Source organism: Argopecten irradians, chromosome 3, assembly GCF_041381155.1.
Source record: "Argopecten irradians isolate NY chromosome 3, Ai_NY, whole genome shotgun sequence".
NCBI classification, from domain to species: domain Eukaryota; kingdom Metazoa; phylum Mollusca; class Bivalvia; order Pectinida; family Pectinidae; genus Argopecten; species Argopecten irradians.
Window position 1 is genome coordinate 14,533,620 of NC_091136.1, and position 27,155 is coordinate 14,560,774.

The window sequence follows — 27,155 nt, forward strand, 5'->3', positions numbered from 1 at the left end:
TATAGCATGCTGTGTTGCTCAATGATAATATCTTGTGACAGAACATGGAGATTGACATGAACAATAGGAGTGAGATCTACGAGAAAAATCAGAAGATCTTTGAAGAGAAATATTCAGCCATGATGGCCGAACTGAGCCGTCTCCAACAGCAGCTGTCTCAAGGTCACGAAGAAATTAAAAAGTATGTCAGACACATCACTGTATTATTGATAGCTGGTCTTACTATAAATAACAAAATTAAAAAGTATGTCGAGTAGACACATCACTGTATTATTGATAGCTGGTCTTACTATAAATAACAAAATTAAAAAGTATTTCGAGTAGACACATCACTGTATTATTGATAGCTGGTCTTACTATAAATAACAAAATTAAAAAGTATGTCGAGTAGACACATCACTGTATTATTGATAGCTGGTCTTACTATAAATAACAAAATTAAAAAGTATGTCGAGTAGACACATCACTGTATTATTGATAGCTGGTCTTACCACGAAGAAATTAAAAAGTATGTCGAGTAGACACATCACTGTATTATTGATAGCTGGTCTTACCACGAAGAAATTAAAAAGTATGTCGAGTAGACACATCACTGTAATATTGATAGCTGGTCTTACTATAAATAACAAAATTAAAAAGTATGTCGGGTAGACACATCACTGTATTATTGATAGCTGGTCTTACCACGAAGAAATTAAAAAGTATGTAGAGTAGACACATCACTGTATTATTGATAGCTGGTCTTACCACGAAGAAATTAAAAAGTATGTCGGGTAGACACATCACTGTATTATTGATAGCTGGTCTTACCACGAAGAAATTAAAAAGTATGTCGAGTAGACACATCACTGTGTTATTGATAGCTGGTCTTACTATAAATAACAAAATTAAAAAGTATGTCGAGTAGACACATCACTGTGTTATTGATAGCTGGTCTTACCATGAAGAAATTAAAAAGTATGTCGAGTAGACACATCACTGTGATATTGATAGCTGGTCTTACTAAAAATAACAAAATTAAAAATAGTGTAGTCCTTGTGATTTTAGTGACTTTTGATGATTGATATATTTCGAATAGACTTGGAATATCTATATGCCATATGGCCGGTTATTGTCACAGACCAATATTTACGCAATTTGATCAAAAAACGAGCAAATCATATGTCAGTTTTTTTTTAAATTTTCAAGATATGGGTTTAAGGGATATCATTCAATCATTTTTCAATATTTCACTGATAAAATTACACGATCAAAGCAGTGTCCTGTGAAATTGCGAAAATATCGTTGCAAAAATAACCGGCTGTATGTTATCTGGGATAGATAACTGGATAAATGGTTATACATTACAGATACCAAGGTAAAATGCAGGAGGCTGAAAAGAAGATGGTATTATATGACCAGAAACGTAAAGACGACCAGTAAGTTTTCATCACCCTTTCATACAGTCACCATTGGTATCACCTTGGATTTACTCTCTATTTCACCAGATGGTGTTCGTTACAGACCCTATAAGAGCATGACCAATTTATATCCTATGAAGTTATGGAATATGAATGCGGTATTACAGAACCAATAGAATTACAGAGGATTCTGCTTATTTAAATAAGGCATTTTCCAGAAGAAAATATTCGAATAACTGGAGTATAAGAATAGGGGTAGATAGCATTTTGCACTTCTGTTTGACCCCCACATATATATATATGAACAGGCCAATAGATATCGTTTCCCTCACTTGATAATATGTATTAAAAGTATTTACACTTAAAACAAACAACAAGTTATTATTTTCAATCAGTTTTAAATCAATTTTAGTTTAAAACAGAAAATGTTCCAAAGTGAGATTCTTGTTTACGTTAGGATGACACCTGAATCTGTTTGAGAAAAAACTAGACAATCAATACTAAATGCAATAACTAAACATGATAGTGTCTGCAAATGTTTACATATCAATTCTGAATCTAAATAATGAACAAATATACGTACATTTGCCCTGGCAAAGTGAGGTTACGATCGTCTTCAAATTTCACAGGTAGGTTCCCCTAGGACCCTAGTTGTGTATATTGCATTTTGGTAATGATCGGTCAATAAGATGGACAACAGACCACCATCTTGGATTTTGATAGTTGAAGTTTGTTACTGCTATTTCTCTGAAAGTATTGAAGGGATCTGTCTCAAATTTCATGTGCAGGTTGCCCTAGATTCTTAGTTGTGCATATTGCATTTTCGGATCGATTGGTGAACAAGATGGCCGAAAGGACGCCATCTTGGATTTTGACAACCGAAGTTTGTTACCGCTATTTCTCAGAAAGAACTGAAGGGATTTGTCTCCTAGTTCATGTGCAGGTTCCCCTAAGTCCCTAGTTTTTGCCTATTGCATTTTGGGGCCAATTGGTCAACAAGATGGCCGACAGCTGGCCACCATCTTTGATTTTGATAATTGTTTATTACTGCTGTATATCTCAGAAAGTACTGGGGTCTTTCTTAAATATCATATGTAGTATGTAGTAAAAGTTTGAAAAGCAGAGAAAAGATTCCTCTTTCCGTTGGCTGATGTAGATCATTCTTAGGTGGAGTCCTCTGTATAGGAATATGAATACCATGTCACAGAACCAATAGAATTATAGGAATATGAATGCCATGCCCTAGATCCAACAGAAATTATAAGAATAGGACTACAGTATAACTAAACACATTGTAATCTACATCCCTATCAAATTTCCTATATCATATTTGTAATGTATGTATAACAAAATATATTTATGTTTCTAAAGTAATTCTGTTGGTCCTCAGACGTTTGTTATAACCATATTTTACTGTACAATATCCTCTCTGATTTTAGTGACCAAATAATGAAGATCTCCGCAGAGAAGGAGGAAGCTATAATGAATGCTGGGAAGGTTAAGAAGTCACATGACCAGGATGTTGCCCGAGCTTCCAATGCCGAGGTAAGTATATATGTAGTATTAACGGGTGATGATAATTAGCATTTTATTAGGTCACCTGAGACAAAGTCTCATGGTGACCTATTCTAATCACCTTTTGTCCGTCGTCCCTCGTCTGTCGTCCGTCGTCCAATGATAAACAATTTACATTTGCGACTTCATCTCCAAAACCACTGAAGCAATTTCAATGAAATTTTGCACAAACTTTATAAGGCATAAGGCCAATCAAAATTGTGAATTATATGACCCCAGGGGGCTGTGCGAGGGGCCAAAAGGGGTAAAATTGACTAAAATTTCAAAAAGCTTCTTCTCCATTCACAGATGTGGTAGAATCAAATACTCTTCGTGGATAGAAAGGTCTCAAGGCTCTCTACAAAAATTGTGAATTATATGACCCTGGCATCTCCGGTTTCCTCCGGGGGAGGGGATTAAGTTTACTATGGTTTATATAGGGAAAACACATTTTTGAGTATTATTTGGTCATTTGTAATAGGAAATTAGTCACATATTGTCAGAATTATCGCTATGAAATGGCCATTGAATCCTATTAACAAATTTTCCATGAATGACCCCTAGCAGCCTTAGAGGAGGCAGGACCAAAAGGGGTCAAATTAGCTAAAACTTCAAAATGCTTCTTCTGAAATTCTGGAACTGGTAGAATCAAATACTATATGGAAAGGTCTTAAAGTCCTTTACAAAATTTGTGAATTATATGACCCTGGGGTCTCAAGTTTCTTTATGGGGAGGGGGGTCAAGTTTACTATAGTTTATATAGGAAAAACACATTTATAAACATTATTTGCTTAGTTTTCATAGGAAATTAGTGAAACTTGGTTAGAATTATTAACCTGAAATAGCATTTTAATGCCCAGGGGCCAGAGGGGCAGGGTCAAAAGGGACCAAAATGGCTAAAATTTCAAAAATCTTCTTTTGAATTCACAGATTTGATGAAACCAGATTCTCTTCAGAGATTGAAAGGTTTTAAGGCTCTTTACAAGAATTGTGAATTTCATGGCCCTGGGATCTCAGATTTTCCCCTGGGGAGGGAGTCAAATTTACTTAAGTTTATATTGGAAAAAACACATTTATGAACATTATTTGCTTAGTTTTCATAGGAATTAAGTAAAACTGGGTTAGAATTAAATTATTAGCCTGAGATAGCATTTTAACATTTTATCAATATTGGTCCTAGCTGACGCCAGGATCCAGAGGGGCGGGGCCAAAAGGTGTCAAAATGGCTACAATTTCAAAATCTTTCTTCTGAATTCACAGATTTGATGGAACCAAATAATCTTCATAGATTAAAAAGTCAAATTTATAAAAACACTGACTGACTTCAAGGGCCTGATGGGCCAATATTATATGTCTTTGTTTCATTCTGTATCTGAACTCAGGGCCCGGCACCATAAAACTATTCTCAGACAGATTTTTTACTCAAGTATATGATTTAACATAGACTTGAGTAAAAAATCTGTCTGAGAAAGTTTTATGGTGCCAGGCCCAGGTGACTGTTAAGGCCCATGGGCCTCTTGTTTCTAGTAGCTATAGGTAGCTCATGTTAGCAATGGGCTTTAGTTACAGTGAATGAATATTCTCTGGAATACTGACTCAATTAAAAAGTGTCATTTTTTGCAAACTAGAAAGTTTGATATCAAGTGAATGGATATTCTCTGGAATACTGACTCAAATAAAAAGTGTCATTTTTTGCAAATTAGAAAGTTTGAAAAATCTTTTTTTTTCTCTGGTAGTTTGTATATATTTAACTATTTTACAGGTGGAAGTATTGAAGCTAAGAAAACAGTTTACCCTGTCTATGTTGGAGCGAAGTCAGAAGGAGTCTGCGTTCCACCAACACAGACTCGGCTCAATGATGCAAAAGTAAGTAATACACAAGTGGACTGGACTATGATTGTCACGTTGGGAGATATTTTATTGGAATCTGGAGCTTGCTTCAGGACCACTGCTCGAAACTGACTGTTGCCTAATGATCAAAACTCACTGTATGTTGGGCAACCAAAAAAGGATGGAATGACTAGCCCCAGAATAAAATGTTTGGGCGAGTGCACCTTCAAATATAAAAACATCTCCTGGGTTTAGATATGTACATTTTACTGGGCAAATAGTTTACTGGAATAGTTATAAGATAGATCTAGAACAGTGGCGACTTAAAGATTTGCCATTACATTTATGTCTTGTATTGATAATTATATGTTGTTTTCTTTGAAGGATGCATGAACAAAACCAGACGATCCCAAAACATTTCCAACAAGTGATGGAGCATTACAAGGTGATCACTCCGAAGTGTGAGGAAACTATCTCCAGACTGACGGTAGGAGCCCTGATATACTTCCTATTACCACATAATAATCTTGTAATTTCACAAGAGAGCTCAAATGGGAATTAATATTGTTTGCAAGTAATTGTATATAAGTGCACTAATGTGAGTAAAACATCTTGATCACAAATTTATTTATTCACAAATTTGTTGAAAATATCGAAAATGCCAAATGTTGTGTGCACAAACATTGTTATTTCTCTATTCTAATCTTGTACGATTATGACATATCCAACTTTAGTAAGATGTAAATCGATGTAAAATGATCAATATAAATATTCATTATTCAATTTGTGTGGAAGACAAAATTTGGTTCTCTGTTCTGAAAACGACAATGACATCAGTTACCAATATTGGGCCATTAAAAATATCTAGACATACCATCTATCTTTTATGATGTAAGTTTTAGACTAATGTTTTATATTGCAGCGAGAATTTGATGAGCATATACAAAAAGTAAAGAATGGACAATGTCTGTCAGACTTACCAGAAATCCATATACCACCACCACCCCCGGCCCCACCAGTCCTACAGTCACCACAGTCAATGGTAAGTTATCTATATACCCCCACCACCCCCGGCCCCACCAGTCCTACAGCCACCACAGTCAATGGTAAGTTATCTATATACCCCCACCACCCCCGGCCCCACCAGTACTACAGCCACCACAGTCAATGGTAAGTTATCTATATACCACCACCACCCCCGGCCCCATCAGTACTACAGCCACCACAGTCAATGGTAAGTTATCTATATACCCCCACCACCACCCCCGGCCCCACCAGTACTACAGCCACCACAGTCAATGGTAAGTTATCTATATACCCCACCACCACCCCCGGCCCCACCAGTACTACAGCCACCACACTCAATGGTAAGTTATCTATATACCACCACCACCACCCCCGGCCCCACCAGTCCTACAGCCACCACAGTCAATGGTAAGTTATCTATATACCCCCACCACCCCCGGCCCCACCAGTCCTACAGCCACCACAGTCAATGGTAAGTTATCTATATAAACCCACCACCCACCACCCCCTGGCCCCACCAGTACTACAGCCACCACAGTCAATGGTAAGTTATCTATATACCCCCCACCACCCCCGGCCCCACCAGTACTACAGCCACCACAGGCAATGGTAAGTTATCTATATACCAAACCAACCCCGGCCCCACCGGTTCTTCAGCTACCACAGGTTTCAAAAGAAGAATACAACAAAATTTTGAATGATATCATTCTTTATTTATTTTGATAATTCAACATTGGCTATTACAGTAGGTAATTCAAGCAAGTTGAATTCAACTTTAGAAATTGTAAACCATCGATCACTTGATCTTCTCAACCAATTGCCTATCACTAAAAATATTTCATTGTGCCCAGCTGTCCATCTCACTCAACCAAAGAAGAGGAAGATGTCTAATATTGTACTATCTTTTTCATATTTGACCAGCAACAATATTCCTACAAAAATTTAATGAAAAAATAAAAGGGTTTTGGCTGGGAAGAGCTAGTTTGCTGTATTGAAGTTTAAAGCTAAATTGCTGTTGATTAGCTTTTAATTATCTTTACAATCAGATCCAAAATTTAAACTGTGAAATGTTACTCAAATAAACTTCAATTAAGATAATTAGGGTTAATAGGGAAGAGAAAAATAAAAAAAATGTATTTCCAAATTACAGGGAGGAATTGCCCTTGGTATGCCAGGTATGAAAACAGCGGGAGACAACTCACCTGAAGGGGAGATTATGCCTTCTCTCCAAATGCTGCCTGCCCCTGAAGGAAATGTGGAACAGGGGACTATCAGAACAAAACCTATGCCTCCAAAGCCTCTGGCTGCCCCCACTGGTACCCAACCACGTCCCCTAGCGCCACCTACCGGTGGCTCTCAGCCACGGCCACTAGCGCCACCTACGAGGACTCCAGGCTTCCTGCCCCCACGTCCACTAGGCCCTCGGCCACCACTTGTGGCCGGAGCTCGTCCCACACTACGACCAGGACTTCCTGTTTCTAAGCCAAAACAAAACAGCTTTGAGAAACTGATCGCTAAGTTACAAGTGACAGTCCCAAAGTATAACAGGTAGAGTTGTTACTGCTTGCTGTTCTATACGTCCCCTTTTAGATCTGTCCTAAAGAACAATGATAAAGTTTTACTGACCAGTAATGTATTGAATAATTCAATTATAAACCCCGCAATGAAGTTAAGGGGGGTATACTGGAATCAAGTTGTCGTCTATCTGTCTGTCTGTCTGTCTGTAGACACAACTATTGGCAAACTCCTCCTAAACTACATGACAGGTTTGATAAATTTTGGTACACAGAACCCTGACATAATGGGGAGTTTAATAAACTATAAAGGGTTCTTGGTGCAGAAGGGGGTATTAGTTGTCCTCTCTGGGGACAGTTCTAGTCATTTCTTTAAAATGAATATTCTCTTCCAATGAGCCACGAGTTATATAATTGGAACTTTGATTATATGTGTACATGTACAAATATTGTGACTATGTGTTCAAATGAAAGGAGTGTGACATGAAGTAAATGTGAAACTTAATATGGAACTATTGATACAAGATATCAAACTTTTGATACACTAATTTCAGTGAAGATTTGTACTCCTGAATATTTCATTTTTTGTCTGTTTTCTAGGCCAGTGTTTGTGAGACTAATTCAGGAGTTACGACAGGCCAAAGGAGGCTCGTTGTCAGGGACGACCATGGACGAGATTGTTAATCAGATAGTAGAACTTATCCATACTCACGAGCAAAGACAGCAAAACAATGCTCCATCACAGGTACAGAAATCTATATCTCCATGGAATTACTATTCATTCTGACAGTAAATGCTCTATTTTCCATTGTAATTATGTTTATTAAGAATCAGTATCTGTTCAGTAATCATAAGGAAATCTTTTCTGGTATTCTATTGTAGATTCATACACCTATGTATATAGGATTTACTGAGGATTTACCTTTTTTTTCTCTGACAACTATAACTTGTTAGGATCTGTAAAGAAGAACCAATGATAGCCCATTGAATCAAAATGTTCAATTTCTCTTTTATCATCTTCAGGCATCCACCACACAAAGACCCACTCCCCCAAAACCCATTGCCCCACCCCCAGGGCTAGCTTCTAACTGGGGTTTCCAGGCATCAGATGGTAACAACGAGGTGTTTGAGGAGGACGAGGATCCGTGTGTGATTTGCCATGAAGAGATGACGCCCACAACTACTCGCACACTCGACTGTAGCCATAGATTCCATGATGAGGTATTTGTCACTTACTTAGTTATTATGCATGCAGTGTGAAACATCAGCTTGTTTCTATTCTATCTATGCCTATCAAGTGACTTACAAGATGATAAGGCTAATTACAGTCTTCAAATCCAGATCAACTAATTTCTTGTCAAACAAGCTTTACAAAATGGTAAAGAATTCTAAGGTATTCTATTATTTAATAAAATATCAAAGAAACACAATTGAACATAGCTATAGCATGCCAATTTATTATCCGGGCCTCGAACTCATGATCTAAAGTACCCAATCGCCTAGCCAAACACGTCTTCGCCTTCTGCCACCGCGCCACATCCAGGTCCCCAAAAAAGAATGTTTCTATGACAAAGTGATAGTCGGTTCGATATGCTGACATGATCACTGTGGAAATTGTCAAATTAAATCTTTGGATCAACAACTTATAGTGCATATGATACATTGTGTTTAGTAATTATGAAGTTTCAAAGAAACCCAATTTAACAAAGCATGACAATTTATTGACTCGTGCCCTATCAGGGCCTCGAACTCATGATCTACAGCACCCAATTGCCTAGCCAAACATACCTGCGCCTTCTACCACTGCGCTATATCCATGTCTCCAAAAAATGATGTTTCTATGTCAAAGTGATATTCGGTTTGATATGCTGACATGATCACTGTGGAAATTATCAAACTAAATATTTAGATATATTATTCTATCTACTATTGTATTATTCTTGTAATCTATTATTTACCTACTTAACCACCTAAAAAAAACATTTAGTCACCAGTTATAAGATGTAAAGAACAGCTCACTTTTAAGAAGATGTTATCACCAGTTTTAAAATATAATAAAGTAATTAATAATAATGATACAATCAAATATTTTTTAGAACAACCGTTGTATAATGTTGTGAATAACTCTCAAAAATCACAATAAATTGATGTTTTTTGTTTTTAGTGTATTCGTAAATGGCTAAAGGAACAGAGTACTTGTCCTAACTGTAGAATCCATGCTCTCCTGCCTGACGAGTTCCCATCCCTCAAGTGAGGTGTTGTCTCGACTGTGGCCCCCTCGTCTATACCATTCATCCCTGGACTCCAACTCTTGCGTGAACTGGTATCCGTCGGTCATCATACTGACACTATAGCCTGACAGATGAGCTTCCTTATCACACAATTGTGATGCATGTACTACCACCAAAGGAATGTGTCCTGACAGTGAAAAAGTCAGTTTGTACGAGACTGGTTTTGAATTGAGGGTCGACCCACCATTAGTAAAATTTATTTTGTGTAGATAGCAAATTTTGATTTGAACTTTAAATCTAGTTTCATAATTATTGAAATCATTTGTCCCATTTATGATTTAATATGACTTTTTTTTTTAGAAGTTCTAGCATTATCTTAGTGGGTGTTGCATGTCAATCCTTGTGTCAAACTGTCAGATTCATCCTAAATGTTTCTGTTATATGAAGGACAATTAATATTTGCCCTTGACCATGAATATCACTTCATTAGATCCTTAGGAATCCATCACATCTTGAAGCTTGATTATTTGATTATTTAAATGAGATAATATGCTTTTTATAGATCAAATAAGCCTGTTTTAAAGGTTTGTAATTTTATGTCACATATTATTTTTGTTCTCTATTTATAATTTTATTTTTTGTTTTATTGAAATTTTGTTTTACCAGATACATTGTAGTGTAAAAGGTGCTTACAAATCTTTCATATTGTCTCCAAATTTGATAAACGTTTGGTGATTCATTCAGTCTTGTAAGGTGTCTCGTTAGCTCCTATATCAAACACTTTAATAAGAACTCATCGATGCTACTTGTCAAGAACCATCTATTCTGTAATACCAATTTTAATGTACAATGAGAAAAGTGAGAGAGTGTGTATGATATATCAATCCTCTCTGAAGAATTACTAGCTATAGGGTATTATAAGTACCAACAGTTAAATGATTACATAATGATACAGTAACCATACTTTCCTACCTGAAGAAAAGTTTTAGAAATACCAACTATTGCATGCTACGCCATGGTTCTCTGTCAATTTGGATAAACAAATGATGCACAATCATATTTACAAAGGATTTTTTTTGTATCATTTTCTGTCCAGTCACAAATCTTGTCAAATTCCTGACCCAAGTTTTCACTAAGTCATTTATATAAAATTTATTTCTCATAAATATATGTCTATATTTGGTGATAATTACCAGTTATATTTAATTCCCAATCCCATTCGTTGTAGTGCAGAAGTAGTAGTACTGTTACAGAATTTCTAGGTAGTTTGAAATTCCATGGACCAGTATTCAGCAATTTTCATTATTTAAAGATCTAATTGTCAGATTCAAATGTTATTTTTCATGTATCCACCCTTATTTTATCTTTGAGCAAAGTAAAACTCCCAGCTGATACTAATGATAAAGCTCAATCATTTCAATCAGTATCTGTTATAGAGTCACTTTCAATTCATTGATCATACATATAAAAATCAAATACTGCCTGATAAAAGGCCTATCTAAGATCATCTAAATCCTCGAGGTCAGTTAGTACATCTATTAAAATGCTATTATTGGAAACGTTGTCTATGTTAATGGTAGATAACCCTAGCTGTATCAGCCAAAATCTGATTGTTCTACTTCTTTTGTATGAAATCCATGTGTTTAACGAGTATAATTGGGATTTTGAGGCCAAAAGGTTTATGCATTGAAAGTTGAAAATAAATATCAAACTCTGGTTTATCTTATTAAGCTGATCACTGAATGAGATGTATGACTCCAATGCTGTGTATTGCCAAAACCGGACATTTTGTATAAATTTGTTTCTCAATGAATGTTATTGGCCTAAATAATTAACTTCATACTTTAGGGTAGATTTTATTTTGGATTATGTTTACATTCTAAGTCAGTTCAGTGAGATAACAGTATTGTTTGTTACATGTTGATATGACACAAGCTTCTCAATTTTATTGATGTTGCATAACTCGTACACAAAATGCCAAATCTTCACAACAGAACACTGTCACAAATTGTTCCTACACCATTGTCCTGGACACAAACCCCACATATTATCAGATGAGATGTTGACTATTCCAATGTGACCAATGTTAATATTAATATAATAGGAAGTAGTAACTATACTATTGTTTATTCAGCTTGATTTGTGATCCCTGTATGTATCATAGAACCTTTTATTGCTATGGCATCTGTTCTCAATTATATATAAAGTTATATAGCTATATTGTGATGGTGTCTGTTCTCAATTTGTAATTTAAAAGAATTGTGGATCAATAAATTTATGTCAAAGTGATAACTTTTCCTTGTTCTATTTTTCAAAGAAATGTCTAAAAGCAATGCGTATAAAATCAAGGATTCCTATATAATGTTCACATATGCTCAAACTTACGGATTTGAAACTAGAATTGTGAATGAAAAAATGTTATGAAATAGCTATCCCAGTGTATCGCTCAACTGAAAATGATTTAACTACAATTAAACATTTTGCTAGCTGTTGCGTATCTGAAATATTTGTTATGAATATTGCTCACTTGTCCACAATACGTGCACCCAATTTTAAGACTTCAGTGCAGTCTGCGGGTCTCGCTAGTGCTGTATATGAATACAATACGTCTTTGTTAAGGTTAAAAACCCTGTTTAAACTAGTGACATTTGGTATATCACTTCTTAGGTGTACTTGGACAAAACTTAGTTGATAAAAAGTGTTTATGCTTCAAGGTTATTAATAACACTAGATATTTTACTTTTGACTCGTAGATAGTTGTGTAGCTTGTAAATTTCGACATAATATGCAAACAAATGTTCTTGCCAGGAAAACAAGTCCAAAAAATTTGGTATACATTTCTGTCATCAAATAACTATACCATTTTATTTACTAGTGTCTATAACAGGTACGAGGAGCATTTCTTTGACTGGATTTGACTTTACAAGAGCATACACATCGAGTCCTTATAAATTGGATCATGCGAACATGGCATATAGGAAGGCATACAGTTTGTATTTGGGGCAAAACATTCAGATTTGTGTAAATGAAATTTAAACCATGAATTTGACATTTTTTGGAAAAAAAAGTAGTCTCGCTATACTACGATAACTATTTACAAGTCAAGAGTTGGGTAAGGCCAAATGCATACTCAATTTTTATCAATTTAGTACATGTATACACAATTTTTATCAACTTGGTTACGTTCAAATATACCTAAAAAGTGCACGTGATATAGAGAAACATAAAACATTACAAGTTTAAGCAGGAGCCAATACCTTAAAACTACCCTCCTCAGGGCTTACTGTATACAGATACGATACGTCATTGGTGAAACTTAACTATTCTCATCTGGGCTTGCTCTATACAGATACGATGTACGTCATTGTTAAAACTTTACTATTCTCCTCAGGGCTTGCTGTATACAGATACGATATGTCATTGGTGAAACTTAACTATTCTCATCTGGGCTTGCTCTATACAGATACGATGTACGTCATTGTTAAAACTTTACTATTCTCCTCAGGGCTTGCTGTATACAGATACATCATTGTTAAAACTTATCTATTCTCCTGAAGGCTTGCTGTATACAGATACATCATTGTTAAGACTTAGCTATTCTCTTCAGGGCTTGCTGTATACGAATACGATACATACTTGTTGAAACTTAACTATTCTCCTGAGGGCTTGCTGTATACAGATACGATACATACTTGTTGAAACTTAACTATTCTCCTGAGGGCTTGCTATATACAGATACGATGTACGTCATTGTTAAAACTTAACGATTCTCCTGAGGGCTTGCTGTATACAGATACATAATTGTTAAAACTTAACTATTCTCCTGAGGGCTTGCTGTATACAGATACGATACATACTTGTTGAAACTTAACTATTCTCCTGAGGGCTTGCTATATACAGATACGATGTACGTCATTGTTAAAACTTAACTATTCTCCTGAGGGCTTGCTGTATACAGATACATCATTGTTAAGACTTAGCTATTCTCTTCGGGGCTTGCTGTATACAGATACGATACATACTTGTTGAAACTTAACTATTTCACTGAGGGCTTGCTGTATACAGATACATCATTGTTAAAACTTAACTATTCTCCTGAAGGCTTGCTGTATACAGATACATCATTGTTAAAACTTAACTATTCTCCTCAGGGCTTGCTGTATACAGATACATCATTGTTAAAACTTAACTTTTCTCTTCAGGGCTTGCTGTATACAGATACGATACATACTTGTTAAAACTTAACTATTCTCCCCAGGGCTTGCTGTATACAGATACATCATTGTTAAAACTTAACTATTCTCCTCAGGGCTTGCTGTATACAGATACATCATTGTTAAAACTTAACTTTTCTCTTCAGGGCTTGCTGTATACAGATACGATACATACTTGTTAAAATTTAACTATTCTCCCCAGGACTTGCTGTATACAGATACATCATTGTTAAAACTTAACTATTCTCCTCAGGGCTTGCTGTATACAGATACATCATTGTTAAAACTTAACTTTTCTCTTCAGGGCTTGCTGTATACAGATACGATACATACTTGTTAAAATTTAACTATTCTCCCCAGGACTTGCTGTATACAGATACATCATTGTTAAAACTTAACTATTCTCCTGAAGGCTTGCTGTATACAGATACATCATTGTTAAGACTTAGCTATTCTCTTCAGGGCTTGCTGTATACAGAAACGATACATACTTGTTAAAATTTAACTATTCTCCCCAGGACTTGCTGTATACAGATACATCATTGTTAAAACTTAACTATTCTCCTGAAGGCTTGCTCTATACAGATACATCATTGTTAAGACTTAGCTATTCTCTTCAGGGCTTGCTGTATACAGATACGATACATACTTGTTAAAACTAAACTATTTTCCTCAGGGCTTACTTTTTGCAGATACCGGGGTACAATATGTCATTGTTAAAACTTAAATATTCTTCTCCGTGCTTGCAGTATACAGATACGATATGTCATTGATTAAACTTACTAATCTTCCTAAACCTAACAGAAAGAAATGAACAAAGAATTTTCTTGAGTATGTACAATACTTATTGGTTTTGTGTATACTTAATGTACATATTTACATCAGTATCAGTGAACGTGACACAAATTTGACCTGTCTTTTCATGGACACTTGAGTATCTGTACAAATCTTTTTGTATTTACAGACACAACATTAACCCTATTGTACACATAAGTCAAGTCTCGGTGCACAGTTAGCACTAGGAGTTTTATCTCCGTGGTGACCGACAATCCTCGGCTCAGTTTCTCTAGAGCTCCTCTGACAGGACACCTGTTCTCTGGAATCCTCTTCACGGCCTCTCTGTCTACATATTCCACTCGCACATCTTACCTCCTCAATACTGAAACACAACCACATTAAAGGATCTTATGTTTGTGTATGATTTTGTTTTTTCTTCCTATCAACAGCAAAGGTTACTACAGGATATGTCAGATTTATTAGGTGGAGGAAAGCTGGAGTTCCTAGAGAAAAACCTACAACCTCATCTGTATACCAGGCAAATAACCCACTTGGGACTTATAATTGAAACCCAGGAATAATGTATATCATATGTCTGAACTACTTAACCACCATGGTCCTTTAATACCAATAGACAAAGACACTGAGTCATGGACTGGTCACAATTTTATCAATGTTCCTCAACTTCAGAGAGAAAAACTTCAAATACTGGACTTTATTGATGAAAAAATAAGGTTGCTATATTAAGTCAGTCAGCTTAAATTGAACTTTTGACCATTCACTCTAATACTAGATTTTTGACCACTCATTCTTGATACTAAGTAAGAGGTCATTGAATCTTAAGTAGGTTCAACTCTAAAACTCAAAGATGAGCGGGCAAGCCTAATATCAATCAACACAATAAAAAGTTCTTGGGATTGTTTCCAATCGCAAGAAGTCACAAATATTTCATAACCTAAGTGAACTTAATTGCCAATCTGAAGGCCCTTTATCAAGTAAAATTCACTTACAGTATTAATGTAACCATTAAAATGTGATAACAAACATTGCATGAACATCATCACCTTGATAATTAGAGACCAATAAATGATAATGATAGAAGACATTTGATTTGACCTAATGCTTTTCCTGATCCTGAACAAAATCATTAATTGTTTAGCAATACGTTGACACTTTTAAATCCTTTGTGAGAGACAAGGCCTATCAAATACTTACAAAATCATCTTTAAACTTTTCTTTGTGTTTGTACTTCTCTTTTGGCGGTCTCTGCTTAGGTCGAGTTTTCTTTCCTGCATTCTTTTCATTGGGCTTCTTCACATTCAGCAATGGGTGTATTTCTGTAAAAAAAGAAGTTTCTCATCAATAAAGTGTTAAGATTTCACTTAACAACACTAACCATCTGAAATATTAATGTTAAGTTTTCACATACAAACAATCTTCAGTTACATGAAGCTGTCTGTAGTGTCAGGAGGGATTGGAAACAGAAGACAAACAAGTAACACATTTAACATTACATCACGAGAGCTAAGATAATATCAAAGATATGTACCTTTACCATAGAAGTCATAAAAAACTCGCAATATTTCATCACAGGTAAAAAACAAGATTTATACAAACTTACCATCTATTGGAGCGTTAGGTAGATCAACGTCTATAGATTTAAATTTCTTTTTCTTCGGTGACGGTGTATGATCTGTGGAGGCGGGGCGTTTTTTCTCTGGGGGTGGCGGCTCTTCTAACACCTAAAATTCACATTTTAAACAAGCGCTGTTATTAATGCTGTACAATAAATTTCAATAAGGAGGTATTTGGTAAGGGTGGAGTTGAAATGGTCCACTCCAATTTTATTTTTTTTCTTCTTTTAAATTTGGACGTTGAATTCCTTTTAATATATCACAGATGAACATTAAAAAATACCCAATCAAATTCAGTATATCATACCCAAATATTTCAATCTAGTCATATTTATACAAAACTAAACAGATGAAATCACTATCACACACTTGATGTTTAAGCAAAAAAAATGGAAGGGAATAGATGTTTTTGTTGAACGTCCTATTGACAGTGGGAGTTGTTTTGTTGAACGTCCTATTGACAGTCGGAGTTGTTGTGTTTAACGTCCTATTGACAGTCGGAGTTGTTTTGTTGAACGTCCTATTGACAGTCAGAGTTGTTTTGTTGAACGTACTATTCACAGCCGGAGTTGTTTTGTTTAATGTCCTATTGACAGTCAGTGTTGTTTTGTTAAACGCCCTATTGACAGTCAGAGTTGTTTTGATTGACAGTCAGTGTTGTTTTTGTTAAACGCCTATTGACAGTCGGAGTTGTTGTGTTTAATGTCCTATTGACAGTCGGAGTTGTTTTGATTAACATCCTATTGACAGTCGGAGTTGTTTTGATTGACAGTCGGAGTTGTTTTGATTAACATCCTATTGACAGTCGGAGTTGTTTTGTTGAATGTCCTATTGACAGTCAGAGTTGTTTTGTTGAACATCCTTTTGACAGTCGGAGTTGTTTTGTTGAATGTCCTATTGACAGTCAGAGTTGTTTTGTTGAACATCCTTTTGACAGTCGCAGTTGTTTTGTTGAACGTCTTATTGACAGACGGAGTTGTTTTGTTGAATGTCCTATTGACAGTCGGAGTTGTTTTGTTGAACGTCCTATTGACAGTCGGAGTTGTTTTGTTGAACGTCCTATTGACAGTCGGAGTTGTTTTGTTGAATGTCCTATTGACAGTCGGAGTTGTTTTGTTGAACGTCCTATTGACAGTCGGAGTTGTTTTGTTGAATGTCCTATTGACAGTCGGAGTTGTTTTGTTGAATGTCCTATTGACAGTCGGAGTTGTTTTGTTGAACGTCCTATTGACAGTCGGAGTTGTTTTGTTGAATGTCCTATTGACAGTCGGAGTTGTTTTGTTGAATGTCCTATTGACAGTCGGAGTTGTTTTGTTGAATGTCCTATTGTCAGTCGGAGTTGTTTTGTTGAATGACCTATTGACAGTCGGAGTTGTTTTGTTGAATGACCTATTGACAGTTGGAGTTATTTTGTTTAATGTCCTATTGACAGTTGGAGTTGTTGTGTTTAACGTCCTATTGACAGTTGGAGTTATTTTGTTTAATGTCCTATTGACAGTTGGAGTTGTTGTGTTTAACGTCCTATTGACAGTCGGAGTTGTTTTGTTGAACGTCCTATTGACAGTCGGAGTTGTTTTGTTGAATGACCTATTGACAGTTGGAGTTATTTTGTTTAATGTCCTATTAACAGTCGGAGTTGTTTTGTTTAACGTCCGTTTACACTTTTTTGCTTATCGTCCAAGCGCTATTTGTTGCTTTTTATTAATCCCATCGGTGATTAGGTGAACGGAAGACATGGGATTATAAGCGTCTTTGTGACGTTGCTAATGTTGTAAACAGATGATGGGACGAAACCAAAATTCATAGAAATTTACAAAACAGATTTTAACAAGAGCTACAGACAATACAACTAGAATATATCACTGAATGCTTACTGTGGTAATTCTTTTTAACAATGCAATTGTAATACCGGTAAGTGCAACTGTCAAGTACAGTATGGAAGCTGATATGTTATTTTACTGCCGATGGTGAGTTTTCGACTTTTGATAAAATGAGTAAAATGTTTAAATAGATTACAAATACTTGAAAACTAGTTTTGTTTCTATGACTTTTGGTATAATAAAAATTATACTACCTGCATTAGAGGGTGACATTGCCTAGTGTCACTCCTCTCGGCTTCGCCTAGTGTCACCCTCGGCTTCGCCTCGGGTGACAGTGATATCCTCGGGGTGACACTAGGCACTGTCACCCTCTAATGCAGGTAGTATTTATATAATGCTTTCTCCATATGGGCATGGCAGCTCCATTTTATTACATATCAGTGATCTTGTGTAAAGTTTGAATGACAGTAGGTGAGTAAGGTTAAAACAATAAGTTTAGATGGTCATTCATAGATCTAAATAGTCAACAAAACTGAAGATTAATTGTTTAATTGTTTGATTGTAATACTACCAGGTACATACCCCTTCAGCGAGAGCCTCTGGTTCGTCCAGTTCTGGTGATACGGGTAGGAAGAGTAACGCGTCTGTGTCTTCATCCTCTTCATCACTGTAATAAAATCCTCTCTGTCAGACACAGTTTCTTACCATCCCCATTTACTCTTCATATCTTAAAGAGTCACAAGTTTGAGAAGTAGAGGATTTTATATGAATGGCTGTGTGATATTTTAAATTATCAAACTAGTTCAATAATTTCATATGCCATAAGTGTTTAGCTAGGCGGGTGGCATATCAGATTATTTAATTTTTTGATTTTCATATCACATAGTCACGAGTGCAGGATTCTATTTTTCATATACATGTACCGTTTATTAATACAATATGACTTCTCCAATAATCTCTATTTTCTAAGCACTCTGGGAGCTTGTTGAGTCAAAATTATAATGTTGTATAAAGTATATTCATGAGCATTATTACCTCTGCACCACAGTCTTCAGTTGGTTATCCAACAGATAAACAAAATGTTTTTAAAAATATAGATAGGTATGACTTCAGAAAATAATATCAAAGTTTTATACATACAAAGTAACCATATGATAGGAGATATATCAGAGTATACTTCAGTATCTTTATAAGGCTTTAACTCATTCATCCCTGAATATTGATAATGAACTGTTCCAGTCATTCAATTGGAAGATCTCAAATGTATCTAGAGGGGTGAATAAGTTGAAATATTGCTATCATATTTACCTGCTAACAAACACCTGTATGGGTTCTATAGTGGTGACGTCCACTTCGGTATCCTCCTCGTCCGGCCCTGTAAAACATTTACATATCTATAGGTTTATAGTTGTGTAGTAAGATAAATATTGACTGAATAAACAAAACCAGCCACATACATTTGTTTTACACTAGACAATGAGTCAAAATATCTTAATCATTTTTCAAAGAAAGTTTACAATATAGGGCAAGAAATGAGAGCTGTTAGATTATTTTTCAAAAATGTGACTATTAAATCTCTTTGTGAACGTCATAAACAAATAGTGATGTTGTAGATCTTACTGGTCAGGTAGAACATGAGGTGGACAAGGGGAGGTAATCACTTATTATTTGTTCTATCCAGAACGTATCTGGGATCCGTTTTGTATGTTAGTGTGTGAAATAAAAATATCAAAACAAGAAGTATGGCGGTGTTCTGGTTTCTTTCTTAAGATGATGAAAAATAAGGTTGTCAAAAAGAATGACAATATATGTGATCTAATTGAATCACACTATTGCTATACATGCAAAGACGCTTTAAAATGCTGTATTAAGTTCCCTGTATCTGTTAAAGTTCCCTGTCAAATCTGTAAAATCAAATTCCAGTCCAAACTTTCTTAAACACAAACAAGTATTTACTGGGATAAAGGCGTTCTTTGTTCTGAAACTGACTTCTCCAATAATCTCTATTTTCTAAGCACTCTGGGAGCTTGTTGAGTCAAAATTATAATGTTGTATAAAGTATATTCAATGAGCATTATTACCTCTACACCACAGTCTTCGATTGGTGTCCAACAGATAAACAAAATGTTTTAAAAATATAGATAGGTATGACTTCAGAAAATAATATCAAAGTTTTGTACATACAATGTAACCATATGATAGGAGATATATCAGAGTATACTTCAGTATCTTTATAAGGCTTGAACTCATTCATCCCTGAATATTGATAATGAACTGTTCCAGTCATTCAATTGGAAGATCTCAAATGTATCTAGAGGGGTGAATGAGTTGAATATTGCTATCATATTTACCTGCTAACAAACACCTGTATGGGTTCTATAGTGGTGACGTCCACTTCGGTATCCTCCTCGTCCGGCCCTGTAAAACATTTACATATCTATAGGTTATAGTTGTGTAGATAAATATTGACTGAATAAACAAAACCAGCCACATACATTTGTTTTACACCAGACAATGAGTCAAAATATCTTAATCATTTTTCAAAGATAGTTTACAATATAGGGCAAGAAATGAGAGCTGTTAGATTATTTTTCAAAAATGTGACTATTAAATCTCTTTGTGAACGTCATAAACAAATAGTGATGTTGTAGATCTTACTGGTCAGGTAGAACATGAGGTGGACAAGGGGAGGTAATCACTTATTATTTGTTCTATCCAGAACGTATCTGGGATCCGTTTTGTATGTTAGTGTGTGAAATAAAAATATCAAAACAAGAAGTATGGCGGTGTTCTGGTTTCTTTCTTAAGATGATGAAAAATAAGGTTGTCAAAAAGAATGACAATATATGTGATCTAATTGAATCACACTATTGCTATACATGCAAAGACGCTTTAAAATGCTGTATTAAGTTCCCTGTCAAATCTGTAAAAGTAAGTCTAATGCTAGGAACCATCAAATCCAGTCCAACAGCTATTGGAATGTCCCTGTTCGAGTTTCCATCAAATCCGGTCCAACAGCTATTAGAAATGTTCCTCTTTGAGATCCATCAAATCCGGTCCAACAGCTAATGAAAATGTCCCTGTTCGAGTTTCCATCACATCAGGTCCAACAGCTATTGGAAATGTTCCTCTTTGAGATTCCATCAAATCCGGTCCAACTAGTAATGAAAATGTCCCTGTTTTGGTTTCCATCAAATTTTGTCCAACAGCTATTGGAAATGCAGTCCAACAACAATTGGAAATGTTCCTCTTTGAGATTTCATGAAATCTAGTCCAACAGCAATTGAAAATGTTCCATTATGTTGTTATAACCTTACCTTTTGTTTCCTCTTTCTCCTTGTCTTCATCCTCAATATCAAACTCTGATTCTCTCTCTTCATATTCTACATTCTCATCAAGTTCCTTAAAGTCGGGGGCAAAGGCACTCCAATTTTCCTATACATGTATAAAAGTAAAACATTTAGTGACTCCAGCATGTTCTTTTTGTGGAAAATGAAAGTGATTGTAAATATTTTAAAATATATGAAACAACATCTAAATTGTTCTTATACTAGCCATTTCATACAATTTCAATTTTTTCTCTCTCAGAATTGATATTTTTATGAATTTGCAGTAAACTGATATGGAAGTAAATAATGTATTAATGAATTATATATACCAATTCTAATGAAAATTGTATATTTGAAATTTCAATTCCTTAATGATTTTTTTGTATTAAAGGGAAAATTACAGGTTTTGTTCTACAATAAAATAACAACTACAATGTATAAGGTAAAAGTTGAAATAATGAAGTGATGAAACATCCACCCAAGTCTATCACAGAAACCAAAAACTATATATCAAAATGGGTAGTTTTAAGGGTGGATCGATAGAGATAGGTTCATGTTATCATCAAAATCCTGTAAACCTACCACTTGGTTCTGAGCCCAGATAGACACCAGCCCACTAGATATGGAGGCAATGATTGGACGGACAGGATGCCACTGAAACACAAACATCAATGATATTAGTCACTAGATATAGAGGTGATGATGGGACGGACAGGATGCCACTGAAACACAAACATCAATGATATTAGTCACTAGATATAGAGGTGATGATGGGACGACAGGATGCCACTGTAACACAAACATCAATGATATTAGTCACTAGATATAGAGGTGATGATGGGACGGACAGGATGCCACTGTAACACAAACATCAATGATATTAGTCACTAGATATAGAGGTGATGATGGGACGACAGGATGCCACTGTAACACAAACATCAGATGATACTTCAATGATATTAGTCACTAGATATAGAGGTGATGATGGGACGGACAGGATGCCACTGTAACACAAACATCAATGATATTAGTCTCTAGATATAGAGGTGATGATGGGACGACAGGATGCCACTGAAACACAAACATCAATGATATTAGTCACTAGATATAGAGGTGATGATGGGACGGACAGGATGCCACTGAAACACAAACATCAATGATATTAGTCACTAGATATAGAGGTGATGATGGGACGACAGGATGCCACTGAAACACAAACATCAATGATATTAGTCACTAGATATAGAGGTGATGATGGGACGACAGGATGCCACTGAAACACAAACATCAATGATATTAGTCACTAGATATAGAGGTGAAAGATTGGACAACAGGATGCCACTGAACACAAACATCAATGATATTAGTCACTAGATATATGAGAGGTGATGGGAGAACACAGGATGCCACTGTAACACAAACATCAATGATATTAGTCTCTAGATATAGAGGAATGATGGGGAGACAGGATGCCACTGAAACACAAACATCAATGGTATTAGTCACTAGATATAGAGGTGATGATGGGACACAGGATGCTCACGAAACACAAACATCAATGATATTAGTCACTAGATATAGAGAGGTGATGGACAACAGGATGCCACTGAAACACAAACATCAATGATATTAGTCACTAGATATAGAGGTGATGATGGGACGACAGGATGCCACTGAACACAACACAATGATATTAGTCACTAGATATAGAGGTGTGAGAGATGCCACTGAAACACAAACATCAATGATATTAGTCACTAGATATAGAGGTGATGATGGGACGACAGGATGCCACTGAAACACAAACATCAATATATTAGTCACTAGATATAGAGGTGATGATGGGACGACAGGATGCCACTGAAACACAAACATCAATGATATTAGTCACTAGATATAGAGGATGATGGGACGACAGGATGCCACTGTAACACAAACATCAATGATATTAGTCACTAGATATAGAGTGATGATGGGACGACAGGATGCCACTGAAACACAAACATCAATGATATTAGTCACTAGATATAGAGGTGATGATGGGATGGACAGGATGCACACTGAACACAAACATCAATGATATTAGTCACTAGGGATATGCACGAAACAAAACATCAATGGTGATATGATGGGACGACAGGATGCCACTGAAACACAAACATCAATGATATTAGTCACTAGATATAGAGGTGATGATGGGACGACAGGATGCCACTGAAACACAAACATCAATGATATTAGTCACTAGATATAGAGGTGATGATGGGACGACAGGATGCCACTGAAACACAAACATCAATGATATTAGTCACTAGATATAGAGGTGATGATGGGACGACAGGATGCCACTGAAACACAAACATCAATGATATTAGTCACTAGATATAGAGGTGATGATGGGACGACAGGATGCCACTGTAACACAAACATCAATGATATTAGTCACTAGATATAGAGGTGATGATGGGACGGACAGGATGCCACTGTAACACAAACATCAATGATATTAGTCACTAGATATAGAGGTGATGATGGGACGACAGGATGCCACTGAAACACAAACATCAATGATATTAGTCACTAGATATAGAGGTGATGATGGGACGACAGGATGCCACTGAAACACAAACATCAATGATATTAGTCACTAGATATAGAGGTGATGATGGGACGGACAGGATGCCACTGTAACACAAACATCAATGATATTAGTCACTAGATACAGAGGTAATGATGGGACGGACAGGATGCCACTGAAACACAAATGTCAATGATATATTGTGATATTAGTCACTAGATACAGAGGTGATGATGGGACGACAGGATGCCACTGTAACACAAATGTCAAATGATCAACTGAAGTGCATCAGCTTGGCTTTAATACTAAACATTTGTACAAGGTTTCGTTTTTCTCCTTTTGTTTTACATCCTATCAAAAATTCATGGTCTTTAGTACATGCCAGGTTTAGGAGGTGACCTGCAGAAATCCATCGATGACATTTTTTTCAGAACAGATTATTTCAGTTATCAAAATTTACTTTTTTATTAAAACTGGCCTCAAAACCATAGTTTGAGACTGTGGGGTACAACAGAGACAAAAAGCTATGATAATTTGAAAATAAGTTACTGCTACAGATATAAGATCAACTTACCACCACATCCAGTAACAGTTCTCCCTTGGTTCCATGGAGAATCTTTACCAGATTCCCAACACTTTTCTCCCATATATACAAAGAATGCTGACGGGCAGATCCAGCTACAATGTATTCCCCGTCACCAGAGAAACAGCATTTCTTCCATAGAGTTCTGAAACAATAAACAACTCAAGTCAAAACAAATGCTATATCTGCTGAACCTATCATTTGTTAATGCCCAGCCATTCACCATTATAAAAGTTTTCTGGTAATTTAATTCGTTTCAGCATTCCTTAGTCCCTGGTCACAGTCTCCTGCCAATCCAGCTAAAAATATCAGGAGGATGAATAGAAGTAATACAAAACTTGTATAGGACTGGACTGAAACAATAACAATGCATTTCTCATGACTTCTGATTTATAGTTTTATGACATGAGGGAGGCAATGCAAGAACATCTGAAGCTTATTTGTTAATGAGATCTGTAGTTTCTGTAGTTTATTTACATACTGTGAGATAATCTGAAGCTTATTTGTTAACGAGATCCTGTAGTTTCTGTAGTTTAATCTAGCTTATTTGTTAATGAGATCTGTAGTTTCTGTAGTTTAATTACATACTGTGAGATAATCTGAAGCCGATTTGTTAAGGAGACCTGTAGTTTCTGTAGTTTCTGTAGTTTAATTACATAATGTGAGATAATCTGAAGCTTACTTGTTTACGAGATCCTGTAGTTTCTGTATAGGTTCTGGCTCACCATCTTTTCCACAAGTTAAAACTTCCCGACTTTCATACACACGGATGATTCGGTCAGCTGAGTTTACCAAGAAACATCTACAAGAAACAAGTTTATAATACACTACAAAAAACTACATATAACAATGGAAGAAATAGAGGTTACACAACGAGTGGTTGTTGGATATGGAATTTATTCCACACGAGTGAGTTATTTTTTAAAAGTTACAAAAGACACGAGCTTTAGCTCGTGTCTTTTGTAACTTTTAAAAAATAACTCACTCATGTGGAATAAATTCCATATCCAACAACCAGAGTCGTGTGACCTGTTTCTGTCACAATAATATCCGATTTTAGCAGATAAAAATATGACGAGGATAAGTACGCAATCCAACAGCAGTTTTGGTGTCAAGCGGCGATATCACAGCATAGCATGACGTCACTCGATTATTGATGACATTGACAAAAGGTGATACGACACTGAGAAAGACGTAGTTCGGTCAAAGTTCATCATGCCAGCCAATCAGAATGCTTACAGAGTTTATACCACGTGTGGTATAAACAAATTGTTAATCAATAGCTGCATCGTTTATTTGATACCCTGAGAGTTGAATAACAGCGCCTATTGTGGTAGAAACAAGTGTATACACTACCATAAACTACATAAAATAAAGGCAGAAACAAGTTTATACACTACCATAAACTACATATAACAAAAGAAGAATCACTCTTAATAAAATGATTTTACAACAGCATTCATAAACTTTTAACATAAAAAAGGGGGCAGGAGTTGGAGATAGAAAGAGAGAAAAACAAATCCTTTTTAGAGCTTTATATATGTAGATAGATTAATAGCTAAAGTGGAAATTCCCTAACATACATTGACTTTAGAAGTTGAACTTTCTTGGTAACACTTACTCTCCCCGTCGTGCAAACTCTATTGACTTGATTGCTGTTGTGTTAAGTGTTCCTGTTGTAACGCGGAACGAAGCCACCAATTTTGTGAGATCTTTGATTGGAAAAACAAGCACCTGCAAATGTAAAGACATGCTTTACCCATCGTGATGAAATCTATGTCTAATGAGAATCATACTTAGCAAATGTGGAACTTTCACAAAGTAAGAAAGTTACCGTAAAAACTTGTGTAATTTGCGCACTTTTTCTGTGCAAAAATAAAATTTGAAGTTGGGGGTGCGCAAATTATATTGATAGAGGAGATTTAAAAATTTTACGGGGGAAAAATCTGTCCATTCTGAGGGACTGACGATCTATGAATGTTGAGGTACCGCTCTGTGTATGGTAGCCATTTTATATAGAATTAACAAGCTACAAGGTTAGTGACATATTCAACCGTATTGATAAATATAATTAGCCATCAGCTTTGCACATGAAACCTTACGTAGGGCCCAGCTGTAGGCCGTGTGCAAAAAGTCAAAACACACGTGGAATTTATAAGATGCCTAAACTGACCTATAATTAGGACTTTCAATAAGTGGTTTGCAATTTTATTACTGCAGAATTAACAAGCTACAAGGTTAGTGACATATTCAACCGTATTGATAAATATTATTAGCCATCAGCTTGGATCTGGTACCATACAGGTAGTGAGTTTACTCGCAATGTGATTGTTGCAAGCTAACATACGTATCCGCTAGCCGATTGTTGTTGATTGTTAATGATCTCAAACACACTAATTACTTATTGTGACAATTTTAAACAAATAGATTCAAATCTTTTTAAATGTTCCTGATTACTATTCATGTGTAATATCTCAAAACATTGACATGTGCACGGAGTACGGCGGACCGGACCGCCGATGTTTTAGACATCTGCAAGATATTTTAGTTTCAGGTTAAGGTGGCCAATAAAAGAAAACAAACACGATGCGGTTTTAATATGTTATTTTTTCTTAATACAACACTTCTTTGTGCAAGTTGTCAAGCATTTTAGGGGAATATTTTG

At 35.8% G+C, this 27,155-nt stretch overlaps 2 protein-coding genes across 7 annotated transcripts in view; one reads left to right on the forward strand and one right to left on the reverse strand.

Moving 5' to 3' along the window:
• The window catches only part of LOC138317626 (E3 ubiquitin-protein ligase TTC3-like), a 36,637-nt gene extending 24,790 nt beyond the window's left edge, over positions 1-11,847 (forward strand). For all 5 annotated transcript variants that reach the window (XM_069259421.1, XM_069259424.1, XM_069259420.1 and 2 more), the window contains exons 28-37: positions 42-181; positions 1,350-1,418; positions 2,840-2,945; positions 4,717-4,820; positions 5,169-5,271; positions 5,707-5,826; positions 6,961-7,358; positions 7,925-8,069; positions 8,348-8,545; positions 9,489-11,847. In XM_069259421.1, coding sequence (XP_069115522.1) covers positions 42-181; positions 1,350-1,418; positions 2,840-2,945; positions 4,717-4,820; positions 5,169-5,271; positions 5,707-5,826; positions 6,961-7,358; positions 7,925-8,069; positions 8,348-8,545; positions 9,489-9,578 — 1,473 coding nt within the window. In that variant the 3' untranslated portion in view covers positions 9,579-11,847. The remainder of the gene's footprint in view (positions 1-41; positions 182-1,349; positions 1,419-2,839; positions 2,946-4,716; positions 4,821-5,168; positions 5,272-5,706; positions 5,827-6,960; positions 7,359-7,924; positions 8,070-8,347; positions 8,546-9,488) is intronic.
• Positions 11,848-14,591: 2,744 nt separating this feature from the next.
• Positions 14,592-27,155, reverse strand: part of LOC138317627 (retinoblastoma-binding protein 5-like) — a 31,864-nt gene continuing 19,300 nt past the window's right edge. For both annotated transcript variants that reach the window (XM_069259426.1, XM_069259425.1), the window contains exons 7-16: positions 26,112-26,224; positions 25,173-25,292; positions 24,482-24,635; positions 21,912-21,983; positions 21,318-21,435; positions 20,352-20,418; positions 18,583-18,667; positions 16,168-16,288; positions 15,762-15,883; positions 14,592-14,928 (exon numbers count right to left, since the gene is read on the reverse strand). In XM_069259426.1, the coding sequence (XP_069115527.1) occupies positions 14,923-14,928; positions 15,762-15,883; positions 16,168-16,288; positions 18,583-18,667; positions 20,352-20,418; positions 21,318-21,435; positions 21,912-21,983; positions 24,482-24,635; positions 25,173-25,292; positions 26,112-26,224 (978 nt within the window). In that variant the 3' untranslated portion in view covers positions 14,592-14,922. The remainder of the gene's footprint in view (positions 14,929-15,761; positions 15,884-16,167; positions 16,289-18,582; positions 18,668-20,351; positions 20,419-21,317; positions 21,436-21,911; positions 21,984-24,481; positions 24,636-25,172; positions 25,293-26,111; positions 26,225-27,155) is intronic.